Source organism: Triplophysa rosa, linkage group LG14 (genome assembly GCF_024868665.1).
Source record: "Triplophysa rosa linkage group LG14, Trosa_1v2, whole genome shotgun sequence".
Taxonomy (NCBI): Eukaryota; Metazoa; Chordata; class Actinopteri; order Cypriniformes; family Nemacheilidae; genus Triplophysa; species Triplophysa rosa.
The window spans coordinates 11,256,415-11,270,774 of NC_079903.1; the positions used below are offsets into that span (position 1 = coordinate 11,256,415).

General features: G+C 37.9%; 1 protein-coding gene across 12 annotated transcripts in view; it reads right to left on the reverse strand.

The window, feature by feature from the left end:
- phldb1b (pleckstrin homology-like domain, family B, member 1b) overlaps positions 1-10,474 on the reverse strand; it is a 55,064-nt gene extending 44,590 nt beyond the window's left edge. For 4 of the 12 annotated variants that reach the window (XM_057350932.1, XM_057350921.1, XM_057350923.1 and 1 more), the window contains exon 1: positions 10,250-10,472. In XM_057350932.1, coding sequence (XP_057206915.1) covers positions 10,250-10,294 — 45 coding nt within the window. In that variant the 5' untranslated portion in view covers positions 10,295-10,472. Of the gene's footprint in view, positions 1-874; positions 1,011-10,249 lie in introns of those variants that run through there. The other 8 variants (XM_057350924.1, XM_057350931.1, XM_057350919.1 and 5 more) reach the window with 5 other exon arrangements.
- Between the last annotated feature and the right edge of the window lie 3,886 nt (positions 10,475-14,360).

Genomic DNA, 14,360 nt, shown 5'->3' on the forward strand with positions numbered 1-14,360 from the left:
ACTATTACTTACCATTTTAAATCTTAAAGGAACAGTTCACCCAAAAAATGACAATTGTGTCATCATTTATTCACCCTCGAGTTGTTCCAAATCTGTATACATTTCTTTGTTCTGATGAACTCAGAGAGAGATATTTGGAAGAATGCTTGTAACCAAAAAGTTCTTGGCATCCACCATTGATTGTCATACTAGGAAAATTATCTTTGTAAATTTCATTGTTCTGTTGAACACAAAAGAAGATATTTTGATGAAAAACTCAAGGGTGAGTAAATGATGACAGAATTGTTATTTTTGGGTGAACTGTCCCTTTAACTACTGATGATTAGTGATTAGTTTCTGTAACTTACAAAACTTATTTTGGATGATTAAATATTTAATTAAATGAAAGTAAAACAATATTTTGCCATGACCATGATTAATCACTTTTTTTTACAGTTTTACAGTTTATTTATATTTTAGTTTTAAGCAAATTTTTCATATCATAACTTCTACACACACAGCTCTAGAAACTGGATTGTGTTCAAAATAATTTAATGAAACCCATTACTGCATAATCCGAGGAAATTACTGTGATTACTCTTTGAGACTTGATGATAGCACTTTTGTTGTGAAAATTTTAATTGCTCTGTGATAATAAAACATGAATTAAATGTCACACAAATCTCACCATTGCGAGTCATGCATGTCATGAACCACTAAAAACAAAGTAAAAAAACTACAAAATAATTTGCTTGTACATCCAAATCCTAACATCCAATATTTACTGTGCCAGCTGGCAGAGAAAGCAACCATCCATCAAGAATAAAAATATAAGAATACAAAAACACTATTTTTAATGTATTAGACATGAAAAACTTAAATTACACAAATTTACCTTTTGCCAGATGTCCAACAAACACAATGCCTCCATTTCTGATCACAAAATAAAGGCGCTATCTACGCATTAGCACATCAAGGTGCCTTGAAATGTAACTGTGTTATTTTCTGTGTCTTTCCTCGAGCCCCCTCACGTCTTTATTTGGAGCAGGTATCCTGCTCCCATTCACAACAAAGCAGACCTGTCTGTACATGCTGCTCTGAGCTAAACTCTGCATTCCTGCCTGTTGGCTACACCTCTGATAACAGATGTTGGTGCGCTGGTCAAAAAGGAAAAGAAGAAAAGCAACAGAAAGGAAAGTTGAAAAGCGACAAGAGAGGAAGTCTAATAAGTTCAAGCAAACACAACTCATGCGCTAATAAGTAATAATGGTACTGTATAGGACATCTGGGATACACACAAAGAATGACTATCAAATACAGACAGACAGAAGATCAGACTGAGCTTTGGTTTGAGCAGATTCCAAAACTCTGTTATTGCCACATGCCGCTTTACTCATCAAAGCTCATTTCGCACAATCTGAGTAATGAATTATCTCTCTCTTTTAGTATCTGATTCAGATTTTTTGAGTCTGTTTCCAGACCCAACAATGTAGGACAGCATACTTTTCCGACAGAAGCACAAAGGCTGGTATTGTTCGCTCTTTGGCATGCTCAGACTTTCCCTCGCAAACGGGAGACACAGTGGATGCTCATCGGTGCACCCTGCTTGAAGAGCGCAGTGGAAAAAGATGGAGAGATGCGGTCGGCTGAAGGCATGGTCGCTCACGCTCTCCAAACTGTAGCCCACATGTAACCGTGTAAATTAACAAATCATACATTCATACTCATGGAGATCTTGAGCAAAAGTGAGAATTTTGAATGGTTTCAAAGGGACACAGGGTTCCATAATGTAATTTGGACTAAGGTGAATTTTTCAAAAGCTTAGCTACTCATAATGGATTCATTGAAATATGAAAAAAGTAAAATGTTATCCTCAACAATGTATCCTCCAAAAATATGTGCCTCTAAGGAGAGTCCTGTGTGCTGAAAGGAGGTCATGAATTCCTGTCTGATAAACCTCTGAATAGAGCGATGTGATGGCACTTTTGGAATGTAGAGGCTTCACCGCACATGAAACATTCCCGCTATGATTTACTATCCTGCTGGAGCTTGTTTAAAGGATTTTCTTCCAAATTGATTTTCTGTGTGCTCGGGAAACGCTGAAGGAGCCGAAAATCATAATTAGTTTATAAGAGAGTAAGGAAATGTGGTGAAGACACTTTAAGCGAGTCCTTCCTGCTGAAGGCTAATAACAGCTTTCTGGTTCCTGCCTTCAGGTGCTGTGGATTATTCATCAGTGGAATTTCTGTTGGGTGAAAACATACAGAGAGAGAAGGGGGAGATGGTGAGCATTTTTTTCCCCTACTAGCTGGTTATCTTCTTCTGCCAGCTGCTTGCTCGGAGACTTCCACCTGGTGGTGGTGAGCAGGGCCGTAGCTAGTGGGGTGAAAGGTGGTGACAATTCTAGGGCCCCCCACTGCCCAGGGGCCTCAGAAAATCCAACAGTTATACTATAAAGCCACCTGTTTTGTAAATAATTTTAATACATGAATTGCATACATGAGATTTTAATGAAATCCACATTCTAACTATATAAAGACGTAAACACATGAACATCTCCGAGCTGCTCTCAGAGTTTACTTCACACGCATTTCACTTTTTCCTTTGAGAAAAGCTACTCGCACTGAAACTCAAAGGTCTTTGCAGCGGCCCGCCAAAATAAAAGTCCGGTTAATTTGAACAAATTATGACCCACACATAAAAAAGCACAGTAGTACACTTGTAGCATAATCTGTATAAGTTACTATTAGTTTATTGTCATGGTGAGGGTATAGTATAGTATAAGAACAACATTATACTGTATACAACAGTATTCTAGAAAACATCTAGAAGAATTAAATATAAAAAATAGACTTGTAGAGAAAAAATTTGAATTTAAACCGGGCTCTGCACGATTCATTTTGTGGGGCTTTTGTATATGTAGATACATTTATTGGCTTTATTTAATTACATATTATGCAATACCATATTATTTTCATCGAACATTAAGACTTTAGAAACATTTAAGTGGTCTATTTATTTACATGACTGTATTCTTCTCAATTCTTTAATGTTAACTTCAGTTATTTGATAACAGACTGATTGATAAGACTTTTATACAGTACTGCTGGTCATTTTTACATCTGTTTTATTTATTATGATTTAATAACGTATTGTATTGTGTTGTATTATTCTTTTATTAGTTTGTTAAAAGTCTTCATGCATTTATTTAAGACAATGTTTCATAAGTTCCTATAACATTTTTAAACATTCAACTTTTAAAATAGGGTTTACAACAACAATACTATATTATGTTAGATGTAAATAGACTACGTCAAAGTGATATGATATAAAACTTGACATAAAATGTCCCTCTATTAGTTGGAAGGCGGTGGGGGCCCACATCAATATTTTTTCAGGGGGCCCAGAATTCTCTAGCTACGGCCCTGGCGGTGAGCATCACGCTCTGATGTTTTCTCCATAACACACACATACAGTGCTGTTACCTCCTATCTCTTTTGTGTTCGTCACTCAACACTGCCATCTTTGGTTGGTTAGAAAAAGAGGAAAGCGTGTAAACTAAATGGAGTCAGCAATGGAGTCCTTGTAGTGTTTCAAAATGTCAGTATGCACTGAGTATCAGGGGCGGACTGACCACCTGGCGTACTTGGCATTTTCCCGGTGGGCATGTAACGTATGGGGTAATGTATATTATCCAAATCTGTATAAATTTATAAAGAACAAAGAAATTGATAAAGTATTTTTTCCTACTCTGGTAGTAAATAAAAATAAATAAAGAGTAAATAAAGACAGAATTGTCATTTTTGGCTAAACTGTTCCTTTAAATCATCTTAAAGCAGATGTTAATTGAAACATTAATTCATTGTTTTAAACGTTGAAAAATATGCAGTCACATGCAGCACATACACTATAGGCTAAATAACTGGTATCCATGTGTTACCAGTTTCATAAAGCTTGCAGCAATATAGAAATGCCTGGCTGAATTCTTATCAGCTGTTTGCCGTCACTGAACTCCTTTTGCACAACATCTGATATCGCATTCTCTTTGTTTTATATCCAGAGATGCTCATCTTCAGAGAAAACACATGTGTCCAGGATCAGTCCCCACATGCGTGTCGCAGCATAGACAGGAAATTGAGGGGCAGATAAGGAATCCTGTCATTTCTGTGAGTGTATGATTATGGCAACGGTTAGACTCTGTGATGGAAGTGGCTTCTTCTATTTTAAGAACTTGCCACTAAAATTTTACAAACTGAGGAATGTGAAAATTGGCTATAGGCTCTGGAATATGCCTTCCTGTGGCTCAGTGGTTAGAGTATGGCACTAGCAATGCCAAGGTCATGGTTTCGATCCCAGGGGATTGCACATAGTCCGAAACAAATGTATAATACAATGCAATGCAAGTCGCTTTGGATAAAAGCGTCTGCCAAATGCATAAATGTAAATTATTATGACTCCGAATAGAATTGTGTGGGCAGCACAATCCCGCGCATTGTAATTAAGACTTGGAAATTACGTAACGTTTAGTTCTAAACACACTAATTGAATTTTGAAAAGCAAACATATTTCTATAACTTTCTGAAAGTGGTATTTAAAATATAGCAAACCACACCTCCTAAAAACACTCATCCATGTTATCCCAAATGCTGTTCCTAAATGATTTTGCCCACAATAATCTAATCTGAACCTCTGGTATGCTAATCTCCTCATCACTCATGAAGAAGAAAAGAGCTTGGTCTCAAGATAATAACTGGCAGACCACCTGCATGGTGAAGACATATGGACAAAGGTCACCAGAACACCATCAAAGGCTTCAGTGTGCATACTCATGTCAATGTCAGTGAACTTTATAACCTTCTGCTACAAGAATCCAAGAGTAAAACAGAGATGTATTGTCGACAACTGGCGATACGGTTGATAATAGGGTTACTAGGGGTACAGGAGGCCTGGTAAAAATCCAGTTTATACAGGTAGGGCTGTGTTTTGGAACAATATGGTTTGCAGCTTGTCGGTCTTGTTTAAAAAAATCCTGCTAAACCGCATTAAGATGGTATGACCAGCACTGGTAACTGGTATGTTGCTGGTTTAAGATAGACTACCAGCTTCAATCACCTATAATGACCATCTCGAAACATTTTGTAATGTTCCACAACACAGGAGCCATATTGTACTTTGACCTACATTTAAAACATGTGGCTTAGTAAATATCACAAAAATAAAAAGCTGTATTAACTTAATAAAATCTTTTAAAATAATTTAAGTGATTTTTCAATGGGACTTATAAAAAATGATAAAAAATCCAGTTAATTTCTGTAAAATGTACAAATATTATTTACGTTTCTACCACAGGGCTGTGGAATGCTTCATTCTGATTGGCTGACGAACGTTCAACGGGTGTGCATTATTTTTCAGTCAAACGCACACCTATGAAGTAGTTCCAGATCTGTCGACCGAATTACAGTTCGATATCACTGCGCCAAGTTTCAATAACAGAAATGTTATAGTGTGCCCCACAGGCCCTCACAGCACACAGCTCTTAATCTGACATTTATAATGTGCAGTTTCGTTTCAATAAACAAAGCGTTTCAAAAACAAAAAAGAAATACATTATTTGATACTGGAATCAAATAAATAAATAAACTAAATAGAAAAACAGAATTAATTACTAAACACTGATAGCCTGCTTAAACTTTTTAGATCATTATATTAAAAAGTAAAGTATTAATATTAAATTATTATTATGAATATTATAAAAACATTTTTATATAAAAATGATAAAATAATAAACATTTGATTTTCAATCATTTTTCAACTCCAGTGATCTTCAGTTTCTATTACAAATATAGTTTATATACATTTAAAATGTGGTGACTGATGACTACAATGTTGTATTAATAATACAAATGTATCATTATGTATGTATTGTTCTTTATTTATTAATATAAAAATATCTAGCTTTTTATTGGTCCTTTACAGAAAACTGCCACAAATGCCAATCAAACCAACACCAACAATATCAACATCAACATTATAAGTGGCCATTGGGGAGATCACACTTTCCCTAAACAGTGCAGAGGAAACGTGACAAACAAACAGGATGGCATGCGAGAAGGACCACTAAGATTGTTGAGTCTATAGACTTCCTGTCACATTGTTTCTGTAGGATGAGTCTCAGAATGTCAGATCATTTCTACCACAAAAAGAAACGTGTCAACATGCTTACAAATACAAACCATTTGGGTTCATCAAGTGACCTGCATGATGAAACTTTTGTCAGCTTGCAAATGCATTAGAAATAGTAATTTTATTGAGCAACAATGCTTACAATGTGCAAGGAAAAGTTCACGTGAGGTAAAACACTCTGCATCTATCTATAAAATGTATCTATGAAGGGTTTGCTTCATAATCCCGCACACAACCTTTCAAAGCATGGAATGTGAAGTCTTTTGAAGCATGTTGCTTTTTGGTTAAATAATGCATCAGGGGCGCAAGGAAAGCCTGACTAATATCTTCCTGGCTCAGACGCCGCTATTGAGTCACTCTCTCTCTGGTCCTCCATGTTGAGGGGGCTACACAGAGCAGGGGCTCACGGTGAACACAATATTCCAACAGGCACTTGCTCAAATGTTCCGTTGACTTTGACTGTTTGTTTCCTAAAGACTCTGAGCTCGACAGGCATTCCAGCGCCGGCCGGCACAAAGAGCTCTTTTCAACGTGCCTAATCCCAGCAGAGGAGTGCAGAAGGGGCCTGGCTCTCCTCCACTGAGGACCACAGGACCCGCACTACACATTTATAGACACAGCAGGTCATGCCTGATACACATTTAACGTGTGTATGTAATGTTTAACGAAGTTAACTAAACAAACTGGCCAAACATAGTTCATAATTTTTATATTTGGGCTGTTTGTCAAACCCATTCTCTTCAATTAAGTATAAATAACACGCGCTGTGTTATTTATACGCAGATCGATGAGAACGGGTACTGTAGGTTTGTCTGTTGGTTCAATGGAGAGTTTTGGAAACCAGACTGGTTTATGCTGGTAAATGGTAGTTTGTTGCTGGTCTAGCTGGTGGACTATAGAAGAATCAAGACAAAACTGATCAGCATGGGTTTTAAAGTAAACCACATTCTTCTAAAGTGGAAGAATGGTTATAACCAAACAGCTCAGGAGCACTGTTTATTACCAAAGCATAAAAAACTACTATGGTAGTCACTGGTATCCCAGAATTGTTTGGTTTCCCACAAGTTGATGTGGAACATGATGATGTTGACAGATTAATTGAGGTTCATAAAAAAATGAAATATATCAGAAATATAATATTAATATATTAGATTTGTTTTTATCTATATTAATATTGCTTTACCTCTATATGTTGATTTTGTCTCGTGCCATGAAGGCAGCACCACACGCACACTGTCATTGTTTGAGAAGAGCCCCATGTCCACACACATGCTTGTATCTTCTGAACAGAAGCTCCAAAGCCATCTTTTCAAAGACTTCAATGTCTGATGCAACCAAATAAAAAAAAGCTTCTGCCTTGCTCTTCTATCCTCTGTATACATCTACAGTCCATGAGTAGATCAGAAAGAAATGTATGCGACTATATTATTGTCAAATCCTCGCTCGATTGTGCCGGGCATTGCCAATGTCCTCAGCCAGGGCCCTTTGGCAATCCTCTTAAATTTTTAGAATATCCATTAAAAAGAGAATCTCAAAGCAAGCTGGAAAGTGGCAGAAAGTAGTTCACACATACAACAAGGACTCAAACGCCGGAAAAAATCTCTCTTTCACCGTGCAATTAAAAGCTATACCACAAAATCAAGTGTCCCAGACTCTCCCCTGACTCAAGTTCCTACCCTCCACATTTCTCCAGACATGAGAACAGCAGCAGGATTCACAATATGTGCATCTTAATGTCTATGAGAGATTTTCAAGGGTGTGTATGAGTATGAAGGAGGTAAAGTTCTTCCCAGGGAGAGAATTACGGCATAAAGGAGGGCTTACTAAACAGGAGGAGGTGTACCCAAAGGAAGCAGCTTTGGAAATCTCCTCGCCTAATGGAAACAGTCAACAACTTCCTTCCTCCGCTGCTATTGGTGGACCATCTCTTCTTTTGTCTTACCCTGTTTCTCAGTCTCGGCCTGAGTCTGAACATTATCTTCATGATGATAATCACTATTTTGGTCTTTAACTCACAGCGTGAGCTCGGCAGTGTACAGGACACGATCCAAGAAGGATGACATCATTGCTTACTCAATTTAGCCAAACTCCTGCTGTCTCCAACTATTGATGGCTGCTGGAGCCAACAAGACTCAGACATAACGCAGATCTGATAACAATTTCATTTGTCCGGCAGCGAGATGACCTCAGTTCCATTAGCACGAGAGCTTTCAAATCCCAAAGCTTTGGACCCGAGTTACATTCCAAGCAGAGCTGATGAGTTCAGGGGTGTTAACAGTGAGTAATGATGCTCAGGAAAATGTGTTAAAGTGTCTGGAGGATCTTTTAGACAGAGAGATAGTGGGAAGTGGGATAAATCTGAAAGCTTGGAGATGCTGGACGCTGGCTCTATGAAGAGCAAATGTTGCAAGACCACACACATCTGTCTGGGAAACTCCAACATGCATTCTCATTCTTCTTGCAATTTAAAATGGATTCAAATGAAAAGAATGAGAATTTACCAATAATAGTAATAGACAACGTTTTTTAGAAACGAAATTGCACGTCTTTCCTAAACAAGCTATTTGAAGAATTATTCATGACTGTAAAATGCATCAAAATATTAAGCAATTTCCACAACTGTAATAGAAATGCTCACTTTCAAGCAATAAACATGTCTGTGTCTTTCAAGCAAATGAATTCCAACAACATATCTTGTTCTCTCAAATGTTCCACACGCTCATTGGCAGGGCCTGTGTGATTTCAGTCCAAATCACATTTCTTTTGGAACACAGATTACCTGGAAAACAGAGGGTCGATTATCATAACCAAAATCAGTGGAGCATTTTTTACTCACCACTGACCCTCCAAAGTTCTCCCAAGTTTGCACGGAAAGCCCCTCTCACTCCCCCTGCATTTCTTTAGGCTCAATGGACCGCTCTGTATTGGGGTGGGAGTTATTAACGTGGCAACTACAGTTTGCTGCGCTGAGCTTGCTCTCTCTATATCCCACCCAAACAGTGCACAGACCTGGTTACCTTCTTGTTTTCTAGCCATTTCTGCTTCCCCCAAAGCCATAAATCTCTCACAATGTTGGGTGTATGTTGTGTCTCCAGCTCTGATAGAAGGACACAGATCATTTAGACGGGCTGGAAGGCATATAAGTGAGGACTCATATCTGCTAAGTCAAACATCATTCCAAGAGCACTGATAATCTCCCATATTTAAACTGGCTGCAGAATGTTACGTTCTGTAAAAATAACAAGATATGTTTGGGCACCACTGATTCAACTGGAACTGGAGATTTTTGTATTTGTACTGGCCATTTCACTCCAACATTAAAAGAAACTATATTTTCCATAAAGCAAATGAAGGATCCCATTGTCACGACACAACCATGAATCTTTCAAAATTACTGTAATGTGGGAAAATTGATTATAATTTAAATTGCATTATTTGTACTATTATTACTGATAACTCTTAATATTATATTAATAAGTATTTCAATGGTACACTGAAAAAAATGGCAAAAAAGTACAATCAAATAAGCTTTACACGCCATTTCAATTCATTATTAAAAATTATGAGTAGGGAGTTGCTCCTGTAACATAAATATAAGATAAAATATTTATTTTGATGGGTTGAAATAGTGTAAAAAAATTCAAATGTAAAAGTTGAAATGACTTGTGCAGCCAATTTTATTGTACTTTAATTATTTTATATTAAATATTTATGAATTAAAACATATATTAAGAAAATATTAATATATAAAAAATACAGTATGTCTTTAATTATTGATTTAAATTATAACATTATTATAATTTTAGTAAAGTTCTCAGATGCAGAAAATAACACAGAAATTATTCCAAAGAATCAGCAAATTATTTGTTATCATTTGTTTCATTAGATTGATTGGCCCAATTATAATATGTTACAACTACACTTTTCTCAGATGGACACAAGTTCCCTCTATCCACCCTCTGACAAATCCACAAAACCAATATTACAAAAACTACACAAATGTTTTCAGCATGCTGTTATTCTAAAGCTATGGGTTAAATTCAACCTTCAAACCAAGGTCACAAAAACATATCTTCAGCACACTTACCCGTACGTGCTTCTCTGAAACAAGACCCTCTGCAGGTAAACACATGCCCCCTCAAAAACAAAACATTATCAAGTTGGGCGGCTTCCAACTTGGGTGTTAGCGAGATGCTGTGCTGTCACTCCAGTAACTGTGAGGTTGTGCCCTGCACACGTTCAGTCCTAACTAACAGAGACAAAAACACCCGGGACACAAACACAGTCTCTCTCCCCCTCACAATTTTTGCCTTCCCGAGCTGTCAACCACTCCTAGCCTGACACAAGACGCTCATTCTTTCAGTCAAAGAAATCCTGGTTTGTTCGGTAACCTTGCAGAGACCCCTGCTGCAGAAGTAAGTCCATTTCGAATATGCGAAAACTCACTGATGCAGATGGGCAAGAGGCATTTGCCACCTCAGTGCTCTGTTTGAGGGTCTCTTGGGAAGATGCCAGCGCATTGGAGACCTCAGGTCAGTCCTGCTGTTGTCACTGTTTAGTCTTGTGTCAGTCTTGACTCTTCCTGGCGCTACACTAGAGGAAAGCAGGCAATTGGGATCAAGTGCTTCCCTCCAACAGGACAGAAATATCTTAACTTTCTTCACTCATTTTCTAGTCGAAGTCTGCTAAACATCCTAAATTTGTCACTGGTCTGTTAAAGTCACAAATGCATTTTTGTCTCCGATTTCTTTTTTTTCTTCTCTCACTGGTATTGTGTGTTGACTCTCAGAATAATTCATGCCCTCTCTTTCTAGGAGGGGCATGTTGAGTGGTCTGTTGGCTCTAAGCCAGCCAAAATGAACTTGATGTTTTAAGGTTATGGGAATCGTTTAAAACGGGGCTTTTGATTGTTTCTTTGTCGATTTGAAGTTAAATAATACAAATAATACACAGATTTTACAAGAATGTTGTCAATGGGCCTCTTCTCTTCAAAATGCCTGATTTCCTCTGTGAACTAATGATGTTGCATCACATTCACACATGTGAAGAAAATAGATGTGCAATAAAGAAGATCCATCAAGCCTCAGTTGTTGTTCCTCAGAACCTAACTAAGTTTCAAAAGAAAGTTTGATGTACATAAAACGACCCTTATTAATGCCTGTTTGTACATGTCAATTACGTAAATAGACAGCCATGTATGCAAATGGCATCTGTGACGAAATAACTACATATAAAGGCCTAAAGAGAATACGTAAAAAATAATCTGAGCTACAAAATATATTTTTACAATTAAAAACAAAAATCAGCACGTTCCCTCTGGTTATGTTTGCTCTAAACAACAGAAAAAAACGAAACTTCACACGAGCTCGATTGCAATGAATTAGCTTTGAGGGATCTGAGCTTTGCTTATGAAGTTAATAATAAACAACACACAAAATGCGCGGTTTGGGTTTCATCCTAGACTGTGGATTGTGTTTAATTAGTCAAGACTGAGTGAAATAAGATACGCGTTGCCTCAGGTGAGGGAACTTTTTGAAAGATATATTTCCCCAAACAAACGCTATGAAAATACATACAACCGTGTGATTGATGCTGCAACAGCGCCCTCTAGTGACTGATTCAAATAAAAGTCATAAAACAGATTAACTTCACTTATTTCTTATCACAGAATCATCTTTATGCAAATTGACTTGAAACAGACATGCTAGTAATGCATTTTGAAGAAAAGCTGCAAGCAAATATTCCTTTCTCATTCCTAATATTACACACGACTGTGAAAAGTCTTGAACAAAGGCACTGAGCTGCTACAAGTCAGACTGCTGTTTGTTTTGTTTGATGGGTCCTGCAATAGAAATTCCTCACGTTCACTCAGAATGCATGTAATTTCCTCTTGCAGGTGATGTTAAAGCCCTGTCAGCACTGCTGGGATTCATCGGGGCAGCTGGAGGAGCTAAGACAGGTGGGGAAGAAATGAACTCTCGCTTTTACTGCGGGAAGGCTTTCATGTGATCTGTAAGAATGTCATTATGTAGTCAACACCTCAAAGCCCCAAAACCAATAAATCAGATTCTTGTCTTTTCAGTGTTACTGTAGCTCAGATGGTGGAGCAAAGGTCATGAGTTCGAGCGAACCACACATAAAGATAAAAAAATGATACCTTAAAGGTACTGTAAGCGTTTTAAAAGTGACTTCCAAATGCAGCCCAAAAATAAATGTGACACCACAAATTTCTGAAGAAACTACATGAATCCAAAATCATGTGTGACTTTATTGACATCACACGGTTCAGTCTCAGAAACAGAAAGAAACTTGCCTGAAATCGGACTTTCTTAAGCATCATATCAGAATCCAGGCCGGTGGAGGCTTCCCGTGTACAGATGGGATCCAAAGCGTTCAGCACATGTCGTATTCCTCTTCAGCCAACCTGAATATGAATGGCCACCTTCATAAACACCAGCACTCACAAATCATTAACTCTTAAAACTTTGTAAATAATTAAAATATTGTTCTCTCGACTCTTGATATCAAAAGCCCTGGTGACCATGTAAGCTCTCAGCCCATGCTACGCTCTCTGGCCTCTTAAAACTTTTTCATGTGACCCTTAACAAAGCCTGGCTCAGTACTTGTCTGTTTGTTCATTCATCCATAAGAAAAACCCGCCCTCTTTTATGACAGGGTAAGGGTCATTAACACCCCTCCCCTTTTTCCTCGACCTCAAATAGGGCCACCCCACCCCTTTACTCAAGGGAGCCATGTGGTCACCTACTGCAATGCCTGATTGTGCGGGATCTACAATCTCTTTTTCAGACGCTCTTGTGGTGTGTACAAGCATCTGTTTAACTTCCTTCGCCATCACAATCACCGGCCACGCATCACTCCTCCACAAACTCCCCCCAGGCTTCACCTCACTGTGAGCGATCAGAGAGGAAATTAGGTCAGTCCCCAACTGGGCAGCCTACACCCTTCAGTCTTTATATCAAGTTTACAAATCAACTGTTATGTTTTGTCAGCCCTGCCCCACAATTGGTCCTCATGGATTAGACAACATCAGAATGTCAGATCTAGATAGGCTGTGTTGGTGTTTAAAATGATCATTATAAGATAATACTTACTATTCCAGGAGAAACACAACAATCAACCAACAACAAGAGCTACAGTTTGACATTTTTTGAAAAAGAGTGCTTCTTGCTAGTGTAAAACTCTAGGTTTTGAGTGGTTTCTGAGGTGTTGCTATGGGGTTGCTAACATTTAGTCATTTAGCAGACGCTTTTATCCAAAGCGACTTACAAATGAGGTAAACAATAGAAGCGATTGGAACAACATAAGGACAAGAAAAAGCGTAAGTGCAGTAAAAACTGGTCTCATACTGTATAGCCTACCACAGTATACAAAGCAAAGGATTTTTTTAAAGGGGTCATATGACACGGCTAAAATGAATATTATTGTTTGTTTTAGATGTAATGCAATGTGTACACGATTTAAAGCCACAATATGGAAGAATTTTGTTATGAAATATCCAAAAATCACTTGCACAGTGTGATATATTTCATACAGTTGTGTACTTTCATTATCTCAAATGTTCCCAAGAATGTGCAAATCCAGAGAAATTCCTATTTAAAATAATGGCCCGTCCGTTGTCTGCCTTGTATTTGTCGCAAATCTGTGACTTAAAGTTAATATCCGCTGCTCCGCACTACCCTCAGTTTCCGGTTATAGAAACTACGGCAACACGCAAATGCTTATGGACAAACGAAGAAATAAAACAAGGATTAATATCGGCGTGGCGTTTTCTACATGGAGAGAGCTTCGCGACCAACTTGGTCTTGACAGAGACTCCGCTCTCGTGTGTTTTAATAGACAGGTAAGCAAAAATTTGTTTACTGTACACGAAATACTCATGCACCGATTATTTGAATAGTTATGAATGCAGTTACCCTATGAAATACAGTATATGTTGCACAAAAATATGTACCCAGTAACGTTACTTGTAAATACTGTGGGTTCGTTCAAATTTACTTTTTAAACGACGATGTATGACTGTTTTAAACACGTAAAACTGTGTAGCATTTCGCTACCAAATCAATTGACAAAGTCCAATATCAGTCGCGGGATAACTTAGCATTACATTCCACGTTTCACTCCTCTGGATGGTGAAAACTCCACTCTCCTACAATACGTCATGTAGCTTCGCCTTCTGT